Here is a 23682-nt window from a genome sequence, read left to right as displayed (position 1 = left end):
TCATCTTCTTCTGTACACCCATTATATTATGCATGTCTCACAAAATAAAACTCAACCTTACTACATGCACTCCACTCTAATGGTTTCCGTTCTCCTTCCTTCCTTTCTCTTTTTCCTCCTTCCTTCCTTTCTTTTCCTCTTTTTTTTCTTTCTTCCTCTCTTTCTTTTCTTTTTTCTTTTCTTTTCCTTCCTTCCTTCCTTTCTTTCTTTCATTCTTTCTTTCTTTTTCTTTCCCTTTCCTTCTTTCTTTATTTCTAGGCTGGTAAAGACCTCTAAATCACTTTCAGAACCCAGTAACCAGTAACTGGAGTCATGATCCCCAGTCAGAGTTGGTGGCTGGGGCTGGGGTGGTGGAAATTGAGGAGGAGACAGAACCAAGGAGATTTGGCGACTAATCAGACAGAGGGGTGAGACACAGGGAGGTGGCGCAGGGGCTCTCAGGCCTCGGGGTTGGTGATGATGGCATTTTTGAGACAGGGAAGCCTGTGGGCAGGGAGTGGGGGGGGTGTGCAGGTATAAGTATCTGGAGGACAGGAAGAGATCAGACTCATGAGTCTAGATGTTCTCTTTCCATGTAAACTTTTCTGTGCCTAGAGGAGGATTTGGGTGTGGGTGACCAAAGGAACCTTCACTGAAACACTTCGCAGAGCAGGGGCCCATGCCGAGAAATTTCACTTCAGGACTACAGATGCTGATAAAGAAGGCATTTCTGCAGACTGTGCTCAGGAAGATAGGCAGGCTTCATGATCCGGGCATAGCAGCCAGCGGCGGACAGAGGACTTGGGAGACTTGGGGTTCCTGCCAAATGTCTTTCTTTATCTGACCAACATAAAACACTAATCACATTTAATTAGTGTCCATCTGCCCATTTGTTTTCTCTACTAAGCGAGCCACCTCGCGGCAGGGACCACCCCTTCTCATCAATCTTTCTCCTCCCCAGGCCTCCCTGGCACACTGCTCCGCCTGCTGCCTGTAGTAGGTGTTCAGCAAACATCTGCTGAATGAACACCCATGGTTCCATAGGATAAAATTCCCAAGAAGGCAAAGCAAACGGGGTGGGAGTGGGGGGCAGGCAGACTCTGCTAGGAGAATTCTGATCACGGAAGGGTGTAGGCCAACAAAAAGCCAACTGTTCACAGAGAAAATGAGTCTTCAAGAAAATGTTAAACTCCGGAATGTGCTATGGGCATGGATCTTCGTCATCATGACCAAAAACAGAGAACCAGGTCTGGGATCGAATCACGAAGACAAAGGACAAAGAAAATGGAAAAGGAGACATCGTGTGTATGTATCATTTGGCCTCTTCCAAAGATCACCCAAAATGTTTAGTTCTTTACGTCACTTCTCTTGCTTCTTCTTTCTATCAGCTCTAGACCTGCTGGCGATGCCTCCCTGTTTCCAGTCTTCCACAGCCCAACACCTGGCATGCTACCTGTTTTTTTTCTACATGTTCATGATTTCTTCCCCCAAGAGACACGAATGGTGGTACACACATTCTGATCCACCACACCCCTGCCCCTGGCACAGATGAGCAACCCAGCAGTGGTTGATAAATTGATTTTTATACTGATTATTTGATTTTGTCATTAAATGCCAAAATCAGATTCGTATTTTCTAGTCCCACCCCCTTCGGTTGCCACTCTTACTAAAACTATCATTTTTAATAGTAACAGCTGCATTTACTCAGCACCTACCACATACAAGACACTGTCGAGGACTTTAAATACATCATCTCCTATAATTCTCAATCTGCAGGGTTGGGATTATATTCCCATTCTACAAATGACAAGACTGAGGCTCAAAGACAAAAACATAGGCTAGTAAGTGTCAACATGGGGATTCAAACCCGAGGCTATTTAACTTCAAAGCCAGGTAGAGGGGTAATCATTCTAGAATTTCAGCACAGGTTTCTCTAGCACAGAAGTGCAGGAACAAGCCATCTGATACACAGTCCATGCTCAGTGCTCACCAAAACATAATTAGAGCTCACCTCAGAGAAAGCTTCTTTTAAGATTGAAAAGGCCCTAACTTAACAAGACCCATTCACTTACTGCCTACGAATAGCTAAGTCAGGTCAAGGTTGTTTTAATTCTGTGATTTAAAAAAAGGAACATGTGGGCACCTGGGTGATGAAGTCAGTTGAGTGTCTGACACTTGGTTCAGCCCAGGTCATGATCTCAGGGTCGTGAGGTTAAGCCCCGTGCTGGGCGTGAAGTCTGCTCAAGATTCTCTCTTTCCTTCCGCCTCTGCCCTCCACCCCAACTAGTGCTCACGCTGTCTCAAATAAATAAATAAATCTTTAAAAAAAAAAAAATGGAACAGGCTATCGGCATTTACATTTCTAAAAGAATGTTTAGGTTAAATGAAGAAACAAACAGCATTCAGAACAATCAACTCATTGGTGTCAAATAGTTAAAAAAAAATCCACAAAGCTTGTCACAGTCTCCCTGCCCATGTTATGACCACCCCACAAAAGTTTTCACAGATGTGTTACTTCATCTGAACATTCCAGTAAGTGTTACTCTTGTTACCATCGTACATGAGAAAAAAACTGAGCTAAGCAAAGTTCAGTGGCTGCTGAGGACCACAATTCTATTATGTGGAACCCTGGTTGTAACCAACTAAGCACAGCACCTCCCATGAGCCCCGGCAAAAAAGAAACTTCACCACAGGAAGGGCGGTCAGGCAGCTGTGGGCTCCCAGATGAACACAGACCCTCTCTCCGCTTCTCTCTGCCTATGGCTTCCTCCTACCCTGGCAGGCCAGCTTTCCCCTCCAGACAGGAAACCAGGGCCACAAGCGTTCCAGAACCCCATTCTAGCCTCATCACCTCAGAGGGGAAAGGCCCTTGGGCCTCCAGTTCCAAACTTCTGGGACATGGGCTTGAAAAGGCCCTAACTTATCAAGACCCATTTACTTGCTACCTACGAATAACTAAGTCAGGTCAAGGCCTCTCTGCCGTCCTAGCCCTCCACCGGGTGGTGGGTACAAAGGGAGAGACAGCAGCTTCTCCAAAGACATCTCTCCATTAAATCCTCTCCCTTCTCCATAGTCTGACTCCCAGCCCCCAATATCTTTGATCTGGCTGAGGGGTCCCAGAGTGCTAAACCCAGTTCTATGGTTTTTCTTTGTATTTGCCACAGAGGATGCCTTGTATTCACTTTGGTACAGGATACCCCTGTCTTGGGGGTTCTGTGGAAAAGCCCCATTTTAACATCCTATGACATGGCTGCAATTACTGTCTTGGGCGTCTCTGAGACCCTGGCTTCGAAATAAATTCTGCCCTTTTTAAAAAAAAAAATTCCAAGAGAGCCTGACTGGCCTAGTCAGGTCAGTCAACGGTCCACCAACAGCACAGGAGACGAACCAGGAAGGACACTCGGCAGGCCCCAAGGTGGAGAGAGGTGAAGCAGTTCTCCACGGGGGGGGGGGGAGGGGTGGGCACAGGAGGGAGAGGTGCCGCTTCCAAAAGAAGAGAGTTAAACAGATTAAATATTAAAACTAATTCGAAATCCTGTACACACGGTGCTAATAAGCTACTTCTACACCAGGGCTGACAGTATTTGGCTACTAAACTGTAAAGTGACAACAGAAAACCACACTACATAACAAAGTGCTAATTGTGTAGTAAAGATATTTAGTGCAAACAGGTTTAGAGAGAGATCAATGTACCCATTTCCATCGAGTAATAGCCTAAAATTCAAGCTCTCCATGCCACAGTTTCATGCTAGGAGAGCTGAAAACTGTATTTCTTCATTGGTGAAAGACTGGCTCCCCTGCCCTGTTCCCCCAGTTCCCTCTGCCCCTTACAGCTGAGTGATGAGAGCCTCTCCTTAGGTCCGGGTATCCTTGCCCCTCTGCGCTGCTGGAAGGTTCATCCGGGCCCAGGTGATGCGTAAAGTCCCTTCTTCTGAGGAAAAAAGCAGGACTCAGAAACACAAACCCTGGCTTACGAAGATGTGCCCAGTGGCCCGGTGCTCTGCGGAGACTGGAGGCGGGCACAGCGAGTGCTCACGTCTGAGGAAGCAGGGGCGGGAAGAGAAGTGGGCAGGGGGTACTTCCCCAGTTGGGGCTGGCCAGGTGCTCTTCCAAGTGCTTCACAAACACTCCTTGTTTCAGCTGGTGGAGGTGAACCTTCACCAGCTTCGCAAGGGCTATGGGGACTCCTAAAAGGAATCCAGGAAACGGGATTTTTAACCCTCCTTTGCTCAAAAATTGAACTGAAACCTAGATGGTTTGAGTCAACTCTCATTTCTCTGTTTCCAGCATTTTCCATCTCTCCCTGAGTCCACGTCATTCTCTCCTTCTACAGAAACTGCTCTTCTGACGTTAGTTAAATTAATGAAGAGTTCCTATCTATTAAGAGCTGACTGTGTGCCAAGCACTTTCTGTCCCTTATCTTCCTTAGCTTTCATAGTGATCCTATGAGGTGAGGCCTGCTTTTCAGCCTGCTTTACAGAAGAGGGAAGAAGCCAAGAGAGGGGAGGAAACCCTCGGGGCCTCTGTCCCAGCAGGTCACTGGACTGGCAGCTGGGGGACTGTGGCAACATGGGATGGTGCCTCCCTGCTCCGGCCCTTGCTAAGGGCCTCACTGGAGTGCCCCTCTCATGTGGTGTCGCTAGAAAACCCACCCTTGGCAAGAACACACAGGGGATGCCCTTCCAAACATTTTTTTTTTTTTTTTACTTGAGGCAAAATTTACATAACATAAATTCACCATTTATGGTAAAGCATTCAATTCAGGGGCATTCAGGACATTCATAATGCTGTACACTTGCCTCTACCTAGTTCCAAAATATTTTCATCACCCCAAAAGAAAACTCGTATCCTAGGTGGTCGATCCCCCATTCCCTTCCCCCAACCCCTGGCAACACCCATCTGTTCTCTCTATGGAGTTGCCTACTCTAGATATTTCACATAAATGATTCCATTTATCATTTGGCTTCTTTGACCTAGAGCATAATGTTTTTGAGGTCTCTCCTCACATTGTAGGGTATCTATAATCCATTCCTTTCTTTGGCTGAATAATATTCCACTGCATGAATATACCACACTTTGTTTATCTATTCATCTGTGGATGAACATTTGGGTTGTTTCCATTTGGGTACTACGAACAGTGCTGCTACGAAGACTTGTAAAGACCTAAGTCCCTGTTTTCAATTCTTTCATAAACTTACCTATGGTGGAATTGCTGGCTCCTACGGTAATTCTACACGTAACTTTTTTTTTTTTTTTAAGATTTTATTATTTATTTGTCAGAGAGAGAGGGAGAGAGAGCGAGCACAGGCAGACAGAATGGCAGGCAGAGGCAGAGGGAGAAGCAGGCTCCCTGCCAAGCAAGGAGCCCGATGTGGGACTCGATCCCAGGACACTGGGATCATGACCTGAGCCAAAGGCAGCTGCTTAACCAACTGAGCCACCCAGGCGTCCCTCTACACGTAACTTTTTGAAGAACCCTCTAAAATATTTGTAAAATATGAAATTCTACAAAGGAATACCAAAAGGAAACTGAAAGCAAATGCAAAACCACAATGAGATCAAAGAATCTGAAAGATAAATGTTTTTCTAGTCTCACCCCATTTTTGAATAAGTTCAAACCTGGGCAAAAGGAACCCCAACAGTATACTTCCTTTTGAAAGCCCAAGAACACTAGGAGGAGGTAATTAAGATATACAATTCTACTGTGTAATTAACAAGGGTCGCTGTCTCTCCACAATATTTTTAACAGAAAAAGCACACCTAAACCGGGGCTCCAAAACCATGTTGCTGGTTATGATATTTTTGAACCAAAGAGAACAGCTGAGAAGACCCAACACAGGCCATGAACCAGGAAGGCTTTCTGTTATCGGGGAAGACTGGATTCTCTGTTCTGGCTCTCATTTTTAGTAAAACTACTTTTCTCTTTGTAAAGACATAAGCCCTCATGACAAAAAGTCAGCATTCTTTAAAAAGCAGTCTTGCCACGTCACAGGTCTTTGGGACAATGTAAATTAGAGCGACAAAGAGACATTACTACACACCCATTAAAACGGCCAAACTCCAGACCACTGACAATACCAAATGCTGGTAAGGATGTGGAACAACAGGAACTTGCGCTCACAGCCAGTGGGGATGCGAAATCGTTTGGCACTGGAAGACAGAAGACAGTTTGACAGTTTCCTACAAAACTAAACATATTTTCACCATATGATACAGCCATCACACTCCTTGGTATTTATCCAAAAGATATGAAAACTTATGTCCACACAAAAGCCAGCACGTGAATAGTTACAGCAGCTTTACTCATAATTGCCAGAACTTGGAAGCAACCAAAACGTCCTTCAGCAGGTGAATGGATAAAGAAACAGTGGGATTCCGAACCATGGACTATTATTCAGCACTACAAAGAAATGACCTATCAAGCTATGGAAAGACATGGAGGGACTTTAAATGCATATTACTACATGAAAGAAGCCAATCTGAGAAGGCCTCATGCTGTAATTACAACTCTGGGACACTGCGGAAAAGGCAAATCTATAGAGATAGTAAAAAGATCAGTGGTTGCAGGGTGGGGGGTAGTGAGATGAACAGGCAGGGCACAGAAGATTTTTAGGGCAGTGAAAATAGTAGGTACAGGTCACTGGTTGAATGTAAGTCATTATGCATTGTCCAAATCCTGAGAACATACAACACCAAGAGTGCATATATTAAGATAAACTACAGTGATGATGATACATCAAGTACGTTCACCAGTTGTAACAGGTGTACCACTCCGGTGAGGGGTGCTGATAATGAAGGAGGCCATGCATGGGGGCCGGGGGGTAGGGGGTGTGCGGGGAATCTCTGCACCTTCGGCTCGATATTGCTGCGATCTAACACTGCTCTAAAAAAGCAAAGTCTTAAGTGAAAAAGAAACCAGATCCCTTCCCTTCAAAGAATATTTCTCATCAGCCCTAAACCAGGAGCACTACATTAAGAAAGACTTGCTGGAAACTTCATCGGGGGCCCAAGGGAGGGCGAGGTGGGCATGAGAATCAACCCAGGCCGCACACGCCCCCTCTCCCCCCATCTGGTCTTTGAGGCGCTTTCTTGAGGTGGGCCATCCGCAGTGATGTTAACTGGGAGGACAGTGGCAAGACGGGAACGCAGAGGGACTGTACCCATCGAGGATGCTTTGGCACCTTTAAATTAAGTGAAGAAGAAAGCAGTTCTCTGAAGGACAGAGTCCGCTAACTGCAAATGACAAAAGTGAGCCTTCTGATACAAGCAAGACGCCGCCAGGAAGGGGACGGCTGGCAGCTCAGGTACCAGGAAGGCGTGCTGGCGGTGTCTGCTGTGCAGGTGTTCAATTAGGCAGGAAGTGGGCTGAAAACAGCTCAATTAATTCATTGTGCATGCCTGTCCCGGAGAACAAGGAGACAAACCTCAAATACCAGTGGCAGGCCAGAGATGAACTACGAAGCTCCACATTTTGCTGGCAAACATACACGTGCAAAATATAAAATTACCCTGAGTAAAATTACCCAGTAAGTCCTTTAAAATTCCCGCGGAAGCTGAAGGCCAGATAGGAAACCAAGCGAGCAAACAGTTTATGACAAATCAAAAAAAAAAAAAAAAAAAAAAGTCATCCCTTTTTGTCACAAGCAGAGTTTCCTGGTCAACCTCAGACGCAGGCAACCCCAGCACGTGGGTTGGGGAATGTGGAAAAGACAAGCACAGACTTCAAAACCAATGGCGAAGGGAAGGGATCACCCTTATTTGCAGCCTCCCTTGCGTGTGAGGCTCTGCCAAGCTGAGACTTCACTCAGGCCTACCAGGCATACCTCTGCTCTGAATCCACTAGAAAGAGCATAGAAAAGCCTGGAGTTGTTTGGCAGAGGCTAGGGAAAGGGAGGTCCGCAGAGAATATAAAATCAAAGAAAGAAAAACAAAGGTTACGACAAGCAACAGCGATCAGGCCGAGGGCTACAGGTCCTTAACAGAAAGTGGGATCTCCCCACCACCATGACCCCTGCGCCCCCCTTCCCGGACCTCTGACAGCCAACAACACATGTCCTGTTCTCAGAAGAAAGAGAACACACAATGCAGAGCAGTTGAGCTAGAAGGAGTCTAAAGCATCTGGGCCTCTCCCTTGTTTCAGAGAAAATAATACTTAGGTTTGGCAACATACCCAAGATCAGTTATTAAAAATGGCCAAGCCAGGCCTCCTGGAAGACCTTCCACTGATAATATTAGTGCTCGTGTCCACAACGATGGTTCCCACGCGCTTTAGAGTTCACACGCAAACATTCCACAGACTTGCAGGCACTGGCACTGTTATTAGCCCATTTCACAGATGGAATGCAGACAGGTGAAGCTACTTGCCTGAAGTCACATAGCACAGGCAGATCTGGGACAACAGGGATGAAGCTGGAGGGTATTATACCAAGTGAAAGAAGCCAGACACAGCAAAAGACTTAACATACAATCTCTCTTACACGTGGGATCTTAAAAACGTCAAAGTCATAGAAAGTGGAGGGTAGAATGGCGCTGGCCAGGACCTGAGGGGCAGCTGAATGGGGAGATGATGGTGACAGAGAACAATTTAAGATGAATGATTCTAGGGGTCTAAAGTACAGCCCTGTGACTATAGTTAATAATACTGTATAGTATAGTTGAAATCTGCCAAGAGTGGCTCGTAAGTGTTCTCAACACACACACAAAAAGTAGTAACTACGGGTGAGCCGATGGGTGCTACTTAACTGGATTGTGGTAATCACTTCACAATGTAGTGAAATCTTCACACTGGATTCCCGAGAGACATGCTCTTGATTTGTTAATTCTATCTCAATAAAGCTGGGAAAAATAAAGGGGGGAAAGAGCAGTAAAGCATGGCTGGAGATGTAGGTCTAGCTGAATGAAGTCTGTGCTCTTAACTATGTACTTGACTGTATCCAAACCAGGGAGAAAGTCACATTTCTGACTAAAATATACACCTAAAGCTTCCTATCATTGAATAATACTTAGTGTCTACTACCCTTCCCTCCCAAGATTCAAAATCAGCACTAAGGGATACAAAGGACAAAAATGTTTTAACTCTGAGGCAGAAAGACAGGTCACAACTCCCCAGGCTACGCGATGGTAGGAACAGACTTGGACTTGAAAAGCAGGGCTAATGCTCCAACCAAGGCGCCCTGGGGTTTTGCCCAGTGTCTTCAAAACATCACGTATTTACTTTCCTACAGTTAATTCTGACTGGGCAGTGGCACGGCTGGGCCCTGTTGGCGGTTTCAGAAATCAGGATTTACCAGATCTTGGTGCTTTCACTGAAAAGTGTCACAACTACTAGACACAAGAGCACCAATTTAATCCTATACATGGCTAAGTTCCACTGCAGAGAATAGTTCCTTCTGTGTGTGTGTGCATGTGTGTGTGGGAGCACGCATGCGTACACGTAGTTACAACAAACAACAACAAAGACCTGTGACATTAAACTGAAACTGTTGCTGATTAAATAAAGAGCACACAGCTTTTTCTAAGCAATGCCATTTCCATTCTCAGATGCCACAGGGATAGTCCTAGCTCGTTGCACCTGGAAAATGCTCTGTTTTCTCTAAATCATGAAACCAGACCATCTCCCTGTGCTCAGACACCTGCTCGCCCTGCACCAGCCACTTCCCTTCCCCACACAACAGCCACGGGCTCAGCCTTCCAGTGCAGTTCAAGATCTACAGCCATCACAGAACTGCGGCTCCAGCAGCGGCTTCCCACGGTGGACCTGATGTGAGTCACTGTGTCTCTCTTAACAGTCACTGTAAGAACAAGAGCAGTGACAATGCTTCCAAACCACTTATCAGATGTCAAGCCCTGTGTTAGAGGCTGCAAACTCGCATTCTCTCGCCTCATCCTCACAAGACCTCGGAGGCAGGTGCCCTGATCACACCAAGCTTAAAGATGGAGACCGTGAAGCTAAAGAGGGTTAAAGAAATTGTCCAAAGCCACGTGCCTGGACACTGCACACCCAGAATGCAAACCCAGCTTCCTCAGACTTCAGAGTCAAGCTCTCAAACTATCCCACTCCTGGTGTCTGTCTGCCTTTTTCTTCACATGCAAAGCACGAGAGAAATACCACCTCCCTTGTCTCCTGGTGAGGACAATGCAGGGTGGGTTCTGACTTCCTCCAGTCTGAAGAAGAAGGGAGAAATATAGTAAGTGCTCTCAGACAGACTGATGGACCAACCACACACTCAGCACTGGGTTAAGGACGCAGGGAACATGGGCACCTGGGTGGCTCAGTCCGTTAACAGGCTGCCTTTGGCTCAGGTCATAATCCCAGCGTGCTGGGATCAAGTCCCACGTTGGGCTCCCTGGTCAGCGAGGACCCTACTTCTCCCTCTCCCTCTGCTGCTCCCCCTACTTGTGCTCTCTGTCAAACAAATAAATAAAATCTTTTAAAAAAAAAAAATGCAGGGAACATAAAAAGAAAAACAGACCCCTGCCCCCTAACACCTTACAATCTAACCTATAATGATCTAAACTATAATCCCTGTGTTTCTAGGACATTTTTGACCATGACCCACAGGCAGAAATGTATTTCCATCGTGATCTAGGGCAAACACGCATTATCAGCCTTACCATCTGTGATGTACTGATAGTTTTTACTCTGTCCCTTTCCTTTTATGTGTCAACCCACTAAATTGATTGTGTGACTAAGGATCATGGATGATAGCTTGAAAAGCTCTGTTCTAGAATGCCCCATTTTAGCTCTAATTTAAAAAAAAAAAGTGAGGAAGTTCTTCCTTAGATCTAAGTTTCTAGGGCTGTCAGGTTAATTAAGTTTGTATGGCTGGCTATGTCATTGGGCAGAGGTTGGCCTCTATCAGATTAGAAGAGGGCCAGGAACCTGGGCTGACTAGCCTGCTGGTTGGCTGGGTGACTCCTCCAGATCTTGGCCTCAGGAGAGACCGCCACTCACACGGGGCTTATTACAAAGCGCCTATCCAGGACTTTGAGCCTCCCTCGCCCCTCGCGGCTCCCAGCGCCCCCTGGTGGTCCAGGGCCAACTCTGCAAAATCAACGGCCCAAGACTCCTCTTGGGCACGCACAGCAATGCTAGGAACGCTAGGACTCTGGGTCTGTCTCCCTGACGGGACTGCAGCTCCCGGAGGCTGGAAGGCAGGTGAATTGCTCCACATCACATGGCGAATACGCAGACTTAGAATCCCCAAAGATCGAAAATCACAAGTCGCCTGCCTGCTTCCTCTGGAATTTGCCCTATACTTGCCTAGACTCACACAAGGAGTGGGGGCGGGGGGGGGGGGGGGATGGAAGGCCTCCCATGAGGTCTTCAGAAACGTTAAGGTAAGGCTGAGTCCTCTAGGTGCCTATGTAGGCCTTCTAAGAGGCAAGGCCAGAAGCCGTCATATTTAGATAGTCATATATTCACTGTATGCGTGTATACTAAAAGTACTGATGTGTGCAATGCGCACAGCTAAAATATTTGTTTCTAAAATCCTGTTTCCGCACTTCTTCATTTTTTTAAATGCGCCTGGGCACTCGAGAGTGGCTCTGTAGTCAACATGGACTTCCCAGAGCTCTGGTTCCCAGAAAATGAACCACACGCCACTACCATTCCCCAAAACCAAAAAGAATGGGAAAATCTTGGAAAATTCAAATAAGGGTTCTTTATGGTTCCTTATGCTTCGTCCTCTCCTCACTTTGCGGGGGGCGGGGGGGGGGGGTTGCTTGCAGGAAAGGTCAATTGCCAAAGCTCCGAGGTGGTGAGGAGTGGGGAGGGGAGTTTCTCAGGCCTCTACTTCTGGAGCTGGGATCTGTGGCAGCTCCCCATCACAGTGGGTTAAAGATAGAAAGTAATAATCCATTCATTGAGTCCCGAGGGATTTTTATGTACATTGTCTCATTTACATCTTTTTGGTGTCAGCCCACCCCGATTTCCAGGATACAGACTCAGATTAAGTGAAAATCCAGGGAAAGGCTAGGAGGGACACCAGGATGGGTCCAGACACTCCTGACAGGGAGACCCACTGGGAACCAGCTTGCAGGGACAGCACTGCAAGAGGGGGTTCTCTCACCTTCCAAACACATCTGATTTTTTTTTTTAAGATTTTATGTATTTATTTGACAGAGAGAGACACAGCAAAAGCGGGAACACAAGCAGGAGTGGGAGAGGGAGAAGCAGGCTTCCTGCCAAGCAAGGAGCCTGATGTGGGGCTCAATCCCAGGATGCTGGGATCATGACCTGCGCTGAAGGCAGACGCTTAATGACGGAGCCACCCAGGCACCCCCACACCTGATTTTAAATAAACACCTCCTCTGACGTTTTCTAAGAAACTTTCAGAGGAAGCTATGGGGTGTGCTGCCTGAAAGTCTCAGGTCTGTGGCATCCCTTGAGAATCCCTGTCCATAAAGTGGGGGGACGATGTCTTGCTGGGGATACTCAGGGAGGCGATGCCTCTGCAAAGCACCTAAACATATATATTTACATGCCGGCAAAGAGAAACGGCCACGTGCAGCAGCATTATTGCCAGGACTCTGCGAGGAGCTTAGAGGGGAAGACACCAGAGAGAAAGACACAGCAAATACTCCCTCCAAAAGCTTGTGTTTACTCCTCCAGAACATAGAGAAAGCGTGGAATACTGAAGACAGAGAAATATTGGAGTCCACAGCCGGGACACATAGACGAGGAGGTTAGAAGACTCCGTTACCACCTGCGTGACCTAGTGGAGCTCACCATCTCGCCGCACTCACCCAAGGCCTCAGGCAAGAACACCCGAGAAAAAGAGGGAAACAGGAACAATGAAGAGTAAAATCCGAGAATTCTGGGGTCCAGTGACATCCGAGTGACAACCTAACACAGAACTCCAGCTCCGCATGGAAGTGGTTTTGGGTTGGGGGGGGCCTGTATCCCCAACACCCACAGCTGGGAGGGCACACCTCGCCTCTGAACAGGCCCGGAACCTCCCCCCGCTGCCCCCAGCTGGGGATGTCTTCTGGCCACAGGGCTCCCGAGACCAGGGTGGTGTGGTACCAAGGGCCGGACTCTGGTCAGGAGACAGGGAGGGCAAGTCTCTGGCCTTGCTACTTACATGCTTGGGCTGTGAGCACATCACAGCGTCACTTTGATTCTTCCTTCACCTGGGGAAGGGACACAATAATGTCCATTTTTCAAGGTGGTGATGAGGATTCAATGAGGTAAATGTATGCCAAAGTTTCAGCACACATTAAATTGGCAACTGGCTGCCATTAGTAACATAAGCAGAAGTCAACTAACACTGGGTAAAAATTATTTTGGATTTTTTTTTTAAAGTTTTTATTTATTTGTGTGTGAGACAGAAAGAAGGAGAGCACAAGCAGGGGGAGGGGCAGAGACAGAGGGGGAAGCAGGCTCCTCCCTGAGCAGGGAGCCCGATGCAGGGCTCGATCCCAGGACCCTGAGATCATGACCTAAGCCAAAGGCAGCCGCTTCACCCACCCACGTGCCCCCAATTAAACTGGATTTCTTAAAAGAAAAAGGTTTACATGAAGTTAGTGAGGATCAACGATTTTCAGAGAATTCAAAGAAGCGGGGTGGAAAACAACTGCACGCCCGCGGCCTCTGAAGTTTTTGAAACCTCTTCACCGACGGCTCTCCTGCAGGAATAGAGAAGTGGAAGATCTCGTTACCTCCAGACTCTTCACACGTTATAAATACACCACACGACCAACCAGAGAGCGCTCGCTGCCAACCTCCTGGACAAACAAGTCCAACAGGATTTGATCCGGAAATTAAATGGCCATACAGCCCAGCCACGCGCGGTTCAAAATAGATACCCATGACCTACTTAGTCTTCGAGTACCGTGCTCAAAGCCAGAAACAAGTGGAGGGAGAGACAGGGCCACTGACTTAGCAGACCCTGCACAGCCCCCTGGCTTTCCTGTCACGTGAAATGTGCACAGAAAGAGCAATGACTCAAAAGACCATCTGGGGGGTGGCGAGACAGAAATGCTAGTCAAGATGTCCCACTAACATCTCCTCACCTCTGGCCCGCACCAGCAATGCATTTTCATTCGTTTAGACCAAAGGCTACACTTCTCCCAACAGTCACTTGTCAAGCCACATATCCTTGCCCTTGTAACTGTCCTGACTATGTGCATCTTTCCCATAAACAGGAGCTTTTGGGGGAGTAAGTCCCCACCTGCTTTATCTTGAGATTGTGTCCAGGGTCCTGCACAGTGTCTTCACGTGGGGAGAATGAGCACTCCTTCCATCATGAGAAGGTGAGCTCCTTCCCCTTCACCACCAATGCGACCTCAGGATCATAGCCTGCTCATATGCTGGGCCGCTCAAGGTCACAGACTCAGGGTCTGCTATAAAGACAAGGAAGACAGACAAGCCCAGAGAAAGCTGCTGTGTACTTTCAACGATCACCTGGCTACAAAATGATCTCCAGCAGGACAGTTCATTGCAGGGAGATGTGAGTCTTGGGGAGGGCAAATCCGAAGACCTTGAGAGAGACACACATTCTAGAAAATCTCAGAGCATCCCAACCTACAGTACTAAGCCAACAATGGAGTATGATTCTTCACCAACTAAGCCATAGTGGAGGAAACAAGGTGATGGTCAAAGCGAAATCCGCTATTCTTCACCTTCATATCCGTCCTCCTCAGATCTCCGCGGTCAGCCCCAGCCACCCCTCTCTGCCACAGCATGACCAAAATTCCCACCCTCGAAACTTGCCTGATAGTGTTCTACTTGACTTAGCACTTTCCCCACATCCCAACCTGTCACCATCGACGATCGTGGAAGGCAAGCAGAACAAGCATTTTTACTACCCACTTAGAAATGAGGAAACTGAGGTCAAGGTATGTCGACCACCGGGTGACTTTAGTCCTAAGGCACAGACCTTGGAACTCCAAGTGCAGACTGGATGAACCAGGCAGCTGAGCCCCAAGCCACTGCTCTTTCCAGAGCATCCCACTCTGTGCACCTTCTGGAAGAAGTCTAACACCCAGCCCTACCCGATACAGTGGCCCACATGCTTCAACCTTCAACAACCCTGGCACCTGCGTCAGCCACATGTATGCTGAGCCAAGCTGACCAGCCACCTCCATGACGGACACACAGAACTCAACCCTAGGACTTCCAGAGAGACCCACATGAGTGAGCCGGCTTTCTGCAGTCAAGTGGTGAGCACGGAGCAGGGTAAGTAAGTGACCACAGATCCCAACAACCACTAGCCAGAAATCCCAGAGCACTGAGTCTCCAGGTCCTATGTTCAAATCCTGTCTCTGGAACTACTCAGTCTCTGTGATTTGAGGTAAGCAACTTGGTTTTTCTAGTTTTAGCTTCCTCATTTATAAAATTGAGGAGCTAAAAAAAGGGATCCCACAGAGAATGTACTTAACACCGCAGGACTATATATTTAAAAGTTGGTAAAAAGGTAAATTTCATGTTATATATATTCTACCACAATTTAAAAAATAGGTTAACATTTGTTTTTTTAAAAAAGAATCTTATAGATTCCTAGTGAGGATTAAATAAGATAGAGTGGCAATTTCTTACAGTGTCTATCACATATTAAATCCTAGTCTATTTATTATTTACAGTGATTTTAATAGTTTCTATTATAAAGACAATACATTTGAAAATTTTCCAGTTATTCCGAACTCCAGTGATAATCTCCAAGATAAAGTTCTTTATAGTATTTCTCCTATGCATGGACATTTCTTAAATTTGGAATGTAAAATTTACAGAATTCTATAGTCAGGACCCATTCTTTTCTGCCTTATCAGTAATCACAAAAATAAATCTCACCATGATATCCAGAAATAAAGGGGCTTTGTTCAAGGCAGGGCTGCAAAGTTGCATGAAGCTTGAGACAGGAACAAGGAACTCACATTGAATGACTGGAGACGCCTTCTTCCAGAGCCAGGAGAGACATTTATGCCAAATCCCCTGCCACCTGTTCTTCCTCTCTCCGTCAAAGTTCACCCAGAAAGTCTGCACTCAGTGGGGCGGGGTGCTGGCCAAGCAGCCCAAAGGCCACACGGGAGCTCTGTGGAAGGCCCGCATGTGTCAGGCTCAGAGGGACAAAGAGCTCCTGTTCTTGGTGCCCCCAAGGAGCTCTTACTGTGACCAGGAGAGATGGTGCGGGCCAATCACCCCAGGACCCCTGCATCCCAGGGGGCAGGTGAGGTGGGAAGGCATCCGGGGAGGAGAACCAAGAAGGGAGACACTCATTCCAACCATTTCATCCAACCGTCAGGCAAAAGATGAGACAAGTGAGGCCCAAGGAAGCCAGTGATGTCCCCAAGGCCATAGCAAGGAGACCAGTCCTAGGAGACGGAGCTCTCAGGGCCGTGGGCAAACTCACAGCATTGCTGCTGCCTGCTCAGGGCCCAGCAAAAGAGGTCAGGGCCTGCATCCAGTAGATCCTGCCTGCCCATCAACAAATATTTATTGACTGCATGCTTGACAAGTCAGCGCAGAGATAATGCCCCCTCCACCGCCATCCCAGGGCCACAGGACAAGGAAGCTATTCCGTGGGAGCAGCCTGTGTGGCTCCCACTCTCCGGCAAGGCTTCTGCCTCTCACAAGGCCAGACTCCAGACTCTCTGGGGGTGCTACCTGAGTCAAAACTTCCCGTAGCGTCTGGCAGAGACGGCTGCACCATTTAAAAGGCAGCTCCTCTCAGGAAGTGCTTTTGATGTGTCAGGGGAAGCTCCCCCAGAAATAACTCTGAAGGAAGAATTATAATCTCACCGAACACCTTGTTAGTGTTCATTTTCTGGCCAAGAATAGACCTCACAACTTTGATTGTGTCTGGGTGTACGTTTTGTTGAGGTGGGGGGGGGGGGCCAACAGGGAAAACACGTGAGTGGTGCCCAAAGGCAACTTCTGGAATCCTCCAGGAGAGCAGCTGCTCCCTGCCCTGGGGGATTCTATTTCCATCTCTGCTCACACAGAATTCCCTTCACAAGTGCTGCTTTCGCAGGGGGGTGACGGGGCCGGTGGCCTCCCAGATAACCTCCCTGAGTGGGCCGCTCCTGGCACTCCCCGACCAGGTGGAGGCAGGGAGGAGGGCCTGACAGCAAGCCCGCCCACAGCCCACTTCTCTGGGGCCCTAATCACAAACGTGCCTGGCCATTTCCTCCTGAGGCCCAAAGAGGAAATTAAATGTCAGCCAGATAAAGAGATTTCCCTTCAGCTCTGATGCCAAGAATCCGAACTATGATTCCCCCAGCCACCCAGCAAACAGATTCGGCACAGGCCTCGGGCCCCCAGGCTGGGCGTGTTGAAGACTCGCCACTGCCTGGAGTTCCTCTTCAGTGATACTCAGATGGCAGGCCTCACTGGTTCTAGGGCAAAAAGAACAGTCACAGCGCGGGCAGTGGAGACCGCCGGCCCCAGACCCCTGGCAAGGGCATAGCTCCCTCGGGCTCTCCACAGGTCCTTCTGGGCATGCCTCCCTGCCCAGTATTTTCAAGGCCAAATGCAGCCTGCTGCCCAAGGGAGCTGACTCGACTCTTTTCACAGCGTAGTGACTTTATCCGTGGAAGGATCGGGGGAGCTAAACACACTGAGCTCACACACTGACCTCAGCATTTTCTAAATCTGCGGGGTGATAAACACCTTCATGGAGGCCTAGCACGCACCAGGCAGGCCTCGGGCTAGAGGAGAAAAAGCAGCTCCCAGCAGGCCTGACCCACACGAGTTTCCTGGCACTCCCAGCCACCCCGAGCCTGGTCTGGCTACTTTCTCTTCTAATATGCTTGTGGTTTCAGTGTGGGGAAGTGGGTGGGTCGAGACATCTCAAAGGACAGAGGACAGGTAAGGGCAGTGGATCAAGGGTCACCAGAGCACTCACACTTCAAAAAGAAAGCACAGAGAAAGAGGGGCTCCTCTCTGGGTGCGCACACACCGTCCTGCGACGGCCATCTGAATCTGGAAAGATCCCAAGCTGAGCGGGGCACTGCCAGACCCGCTTCGGTTTGTGCTCACAGCCACGACGGCGGCTCCCACCCCAACAGAGCAAAAGTCCAGAGTCCTCATAAAAGCTGGCAAAGAGCTACCAGGCCATCCCAGATGCCCTCACTTATCTCCCAGCCCTCATGCTCTCCTGATCTCACATGCACGTGCACACACAGGACTTCAGCCACACGGGCCCCAAGCTATCCTGGCAGGGGCACATACCCACCTCAAAGCCTCTTCTGCCCCTCCATGCCACAGCCCCTGCCCCCCACTTCTCCACAGGGAGGCTCAAACCCCTCCTTCTCAACAAGGCCTGCCTGATCCACACCTCCCCACCCTACCTTCTGTCCTCTGCACACCCCCTGCTTTTCAGCAGTCATCACCACTCAGCATAGTGTTCTGGGCTACAGAGTGTCCCCCCCAAAATCTATGTCCACCTGGGACCTCAGAACATGACCACAGTTGGAAACTGGAGGATGGCAGCCCGTAGGGCAATGACCTTGGTGTTCTTATAAGAACACAGGAGACACAAACACAGGGAGAAGGCCACGTGGGGACCGAGGCAGAGAGAAGAGCTATGCTGCCATCAACGAAGGACACCAAGGCCTGCCCGCAGCCACCAGGGGCTCCGACCGCCCCTCGGAGCTTCCGGAACCATCAGCCAGCCAGTCTGTGGTGCTTGTTACAGCAGGCCTAGGAAACTCATACATGGATGGACCATGAATTGTCACTACTGATTCTCTGCCCCATCCCCCACTAGAGAATAAACCCCGGAAGAACAGGATTTTAGCTTCTTTGGTTCAGTACCAAATGCCTAGACAGAGAAAAGTGTCTGGCCCATTCTGATGAATGAAGATAAGCTTAGAAGGGAAGCAGGGGTATTGTACCCATCCTGCAGAGGACAAAACTGAGAGGCAAATGCTCTAACTTTGCTCAGAGACAGAGAAGCCAGGGTGAGAACTGCATTGGGACCTTGTTTGTTCATTTGACAAATGACACTGAGCTCCTCCAGGTGCAAAGTGTTACGCTAGCCCTCGGGGAGCTGTCACATGCAGTGATCGCCACCTGCACATGTGGGTGGAGAGGCAAGAAGGGTGGGCCCCTGGCTCAGCTGGCCCCCAATGAGGACTATCACTCCGGGTCTCAGTGTCCTCACCGTCAACCTGAAGGGTGGATAGAAGCCAGGCCTACCAGCTCTCTAAGGGGTAGGCAAGCCTTGTTTTCATTTGTGCTACTTCTCAGACCTGCAGAGCCCAGAGTAAATCTCCATTCTGCTACCTCTACATTTGGGGCCGGACATTTGGCACCTACCGCATACTGCTTTGAAATCCCTCCCACCACAGGCCACGTCTCGTTCGCAGAGTTCATTTTCACACGATTTAGCCCCTTGTCACAGGGCTCTGTATCCTGAACTCCACAACCCACGCCTTCTGCCCAGGCCCCATCCACGTCCCTGCTGGATGGCTCTGTTCCTGACAGGCCCCCAGACAAGCTCACCCACGAATGAAGTTGCCCTTATCCCCTCTGGACCTCAGAGGCCCGGCCTGCTTTGGAGGGCACAGGTGCAGCTTTCTTCGTGCTCAACCTGCGGTCAGCAGACCTCCGGTTTGCAGAACCAACCAGCAGCAAACAAATGAGGGACTTCAGGTGAACTTGCCGTACTCACAAGAATGCGTGCACACACGCGTGTGGACATCACCCGAGAGCAGTGCGATTACAGGTGAGCAGGGGTACGAACCAGCACAGACATCAGCGGGGGGCCAGTGCCACCAGCAACGTCACCAGGCAGGTCAAAGCATGAGCACTGGAGCCAGGCCGACCCGAGTCGGAATCCCAGCCCTGCCTCATCTTGACCTGTACCTGACTTTATCTCTCTGAATGTCAGTGATCTCACCTCACAAGGGCCTCAGGAGGGGCCGCTGGCAGAGCCAACACTCTAAGGTTCTCTTTTCCCGTACCTGGAAACAGGCAGTATGTGGCATGTGGGGAGGGGGCAGGGCGGAGAAGAGTCTCAACCCCACGGAGGAGGAGAGCTGGACCCCATGTCCCCTCTGAAACAGCCAGCCATGTGGTGCGGGGAACACACTTCACTCTCAGGCCCTCACTCACTTCACCTCTCAGGCCCTCACTCAGCCTCCCCAGAACCAAAGGGGAGAAGTTGTACTAAGGATCCCCTAACACTCAGTCTATCTAAAAAAACAAAAAACAAAAAAAAAAAACCACGAAAATTTCTCGGCATCCTGGGGGCTTTGGGGTTTCACAGCAGGAGGTCTGGTGAGAGCAGAGAACGTAACACCTGCTCCCCTGCCCCTGCAAAGGTTCCCACCAAAACTTCCTGCCTTCTCCCCTTCTTTAGTCCCACAACCCCAACTGATCCCAAGCTAGCTCTAGTCACCTACTGATCTTCTGATGCCCCTCTTTAATCACCACACTATTTGTATTTTGATATTTAGCCCATGTAATACACACTATGGATTTATAAACATTAAGGAAAAGGGACACAGAGCATAGTTACCAAGTACTTACTGGGTAATATGCTGAAAGCGTTACAAACATTACGGTCCGTATCATAACAACAACTATGTGAGGTAGGTAGTGATATGATCCCAGTTTACAGATGAGGAAACTGAGGCCCAGGCAGAAAACAGAACTTTGCTTAAGTCACACAGCCATAAATGGCTAAGCACAGGCTGGAATCTGGCTTGGCCTGTCCCTAGAGCTTCCACACCACCCCGGGCTGACTCCTCCATCACTCCTCTCTGGCCCCGTTTACCCTCTGGCAGGTGAAGAACACCGTCGGGCAGGAATCCAGAGCTACCCAAAGCCCACTGGACTGTTCAGCCTGCAGAATCGGCCCAGGTGAGCCCAATCATGGGGCCCTCTAGAAGCCTCCTCTACCAGGTCAGCCCCCCAAAACACCTTCTAAGAAACCATGGCTTCTCCCCCAAGGCACCCAGCTAAGAGACAACCCGTCATAATAGTCCCACAACAAGCCAGGACGGAGGGAGACCACCACACCACTGGAGGAAAAGAATCTTGCTTTACCATATTCCTGGAGGCTCTTCCAGACACATCATCTTTAATTTTTTCCAGCCCACCTGATTTTCCAGCCCACCATCTTTAAATGTCCTCCCAGTTCAGCCGTCCAGCCTCGAATCCCTGCGTCGACAATCCAGGACCCACCAGTCTCCAGAGGCTGCTTACACATGCTTGCCTCCTCAGGGAGAGGTTCACAGAAATGCTCTGGCAGGTTACGCCAAAATTCAAGTGTTCTATTACAGTATCTAGCCTCTGGGGAAAAGCAGGGAGACTGTGAAACCACAGGCCTCTGCTTCCAATGACACAATGACACCCCTGGTAGCAGGACCCTCACGCCGCCTGGAGCAGAGTCTCGGTCCTCGAGAGCTTGTCTCCTTCACCCTCCAAGATTACGACGAACTTGGCCACTGAGGTCCAGACACTAAATGATGAGTCTCAAGGCCTCACCGAATAATCAATCAAACGCTTACTAACCATATCCACTTCTTTCACCAGAAGAATGTGAATCCATGGAACAGTGGGCAGCCTCATACGCCACCGGTAATTTTTTTTTTTTTAAGATTTTATTTATTTATCTGACAGAGAGAAATCACAAGTAGGCAGAGAGGCAGGCAGAGAGAGAGGAGGAAGCAGGCTCCCCGCTGAGCAGAGAGCCCGACGCGGGGCTCAATCCCAGGACCCTGAGATCATGACCTGAGCCGAAGGCAGCGGCTTAACCCACTGAGTCACCCAGGCGCCCCGCCACTGGTAATTTAAACCAGTATGGTCCTTGCGAGCACACGGCGGGGACACCCCTGAAACAGCTGAAACATGTAGTACCCTGGGGCGCCTAGTCTGCTCCGTTGGTTAAGCATCCAACTCTTGATTTCAGCTCAGGTCATGCTCTCATGGTTGTGACATCGAGCCCCGCGTTGGGCTCCGCACTCAACATGGAGCCTGCCTTAAGATTCTCTCCCTCTCTCTGTCAAATAAATGAATGAATGAATGAATAAATAAATGTATGTATGTATGTATGTGTAGGACCTGTGACACAGCAGTTCCACTCCTAGAGATCCACATGCGTACATGCATAGCCATGTCCATGTATGAAAACATAATAGCAAAACCAATGAGTTGGTTTACCCATCTATGAAAAGCGAAAAGCGGGCCAAACTCATAAAATTATGATCTATCTATTCTATACAATACTTCGTTGACAAATACGAGACAAATTAAGAGAGAAGAGCTACATGCACGAAAATTCTATAAAATATATTGGGCAAAAAGAGGAAACAGTGAACGGGGACATAGGGTGGAATCAGTTTCTGCTTACGGAAGAAACAAAATGACACATATCTGCGTCTGGATGGGCTGACGGATGGTTGCAGGCTAGGCAACAAACTGCGAAAACTGGTTCCTTCAGAGGCCCCAGCAGGGCTGCGGCGGGTGGGGTAGGGGTGCTGAGGGAGAGAGGATCTTCCATACTGCTTGAACAGGAGGGTGGGGTACAGCAGCTTCATATACTCACGTGTTACGTATACTGTTTCGGAGAAAAGCAACCGAACTCCTAATACAAAAGCAGCATCTGCGACAATGCCGGGTTTTCTCTGGTGTGAAACTGCCCCGCCCGTCTGCACAAGTGTTGGTGCCACACTCCAAGGTCTCCCCAAGTTCAATTTCGAAGTCACAGAAGAAAGACTGGATTGGGAGCAGGGCAGGGAAGAAGGGCAATGTTGGGGGGCGGGGAGCCAAGAAAAACTTCTGTGAAAGTTCTGCGGAAGCTGAACTCATGCCGAACCTGCTGGGCCCCAAACTTCACTATGCTAACGCCTTCCTCCCATTCAGCACCACAGGACCAGAAAATAACAGAAAACCCAAATTTGAGAGAACTCCCTTCTTCCAACAGCAGAGTGGAGGCCAGCAGAGCTGCTCCCAGGGAACCCAAAGCAGCGGCCTGGCCAAGCTCCAACCTCCCTACAAAGGCCCCAGGCACCAGGCTCCTGGAGGGGGGCGGGGGGCGCAGGGAGGGTAAGACCACCCCCCCCCGGCCGCAGCCCCAGGCCATTCCCTGGAGCCCCTCCACTTAGGCAGAGGGCCCGAGCATCTTCTCTAGCTCACGACTGAAATCCAGACTGAACCAGTACACAAATCAAATGTTCTGCCAACAAAGCAGCAACCGCGTGGGAAAAGGAGAGAGAAATCAATGGTAGCCTGCCTAAATATATATTTCTTCCTTCTGCTTGCCAGCAGCAGCTCTTCTGTAGATTCAAATATTTGATAGATATCTTGTTTGCTTCCCAGTAATAATTAAAACAAACATACACACACCGCTAAACACGAAGCAAAGGGAGAACCAACAGACGGGCTTGGCTTAGGGCATAACATTTGAGAAGCAGGCAAGACACTAACCCCCCCAGGCACCGATGTGTTCCCAGGAACCAGGCACCCTATTAGTGCAGCAGCCAAACTCGACAGGCCCTGGGTCCACAGCGAGGGCGAGGCCGAAAGTTGCTCTCAGGGCACTGAAAAGTGCTTACATCTTGGAAGGAAAGGGGTGACCATCCAGCAGAAAGTGGGGGTGCAGAGTCTTCTGCAGTGACTCGCAGCAGAGACAGCTGACTGCAGAAGGCGGAAGCAGACGGTCCGATAGAGGGCCTCGAGATGAGGATAAAGCCCAAATAAAGCCAGAACCTGATCAACCGGCTCAGCTGAGCGAGGAGAAACCATCTAAAGGG

The 23682-nt window shown here is 49.1% G+C and overlaps 1 protein-coding gene across 11 annotated transcripts in view; it reads right to left on the bottom strand.

The window, feature by feature from the left end:
- SMCO4 (single-pass membrane protein with coiled-coil domains 4) overlaps positions 1-23682 on the bottom strand; it is a 59921-nt gene that overhangs the window by 30467 nt on the left and 5772 nt on the right. Inside the window, exons 3-4 of one of the 11 annotated variants that reach the window (XR_007121004.1) lie at positions 14154-14322; positions 13498-13608 (exon numbers count right to left, since the gene is read on the bottom strand). The exons of 6 other annotated variants lie outside the window; for them this stretch is intronic. Coding sequence is in view for 1 of the 5 variants with exons in the window: in XM_047692162.1 (XP_047548118.1) it covers positions 6021-6024 (4 nt within the window). In the remaining 4 variants the exon portion in view is untranslated. Of the gene's footprint in view, positions 1-3810; positions 3926-6020; positions 6043-13378; positions 13609-14153; positions 14323-15855; positions 16014-23682 lie in introns of those variants that run through there. 4 more of the 11 variants (XR_007121005.1, XR_007121003.1, XM_047692162.1 and 1 more) reach the window with 4 other exon arrangements.

The sequence above is a fragment of the Lutra lutra genome, chromosome 10, assembly GCF_902655055.1.
Source record: "Lutra lutra chromosome 10, mLutLut1.2, whole genome shotgun sequence".
Taxonomy (NCBI): domain Eukaryota; kingdom Metazoa; phylum Chordata; class Mammalia; order Carnivora; family Mustelidae; genus Lutra; species Lutra lutra.
The sequence above is the reverse complement of the archived record's forward strand: the minus strand, read 5'-3'. Positions and strand labels throughout refer to the sequence as shown.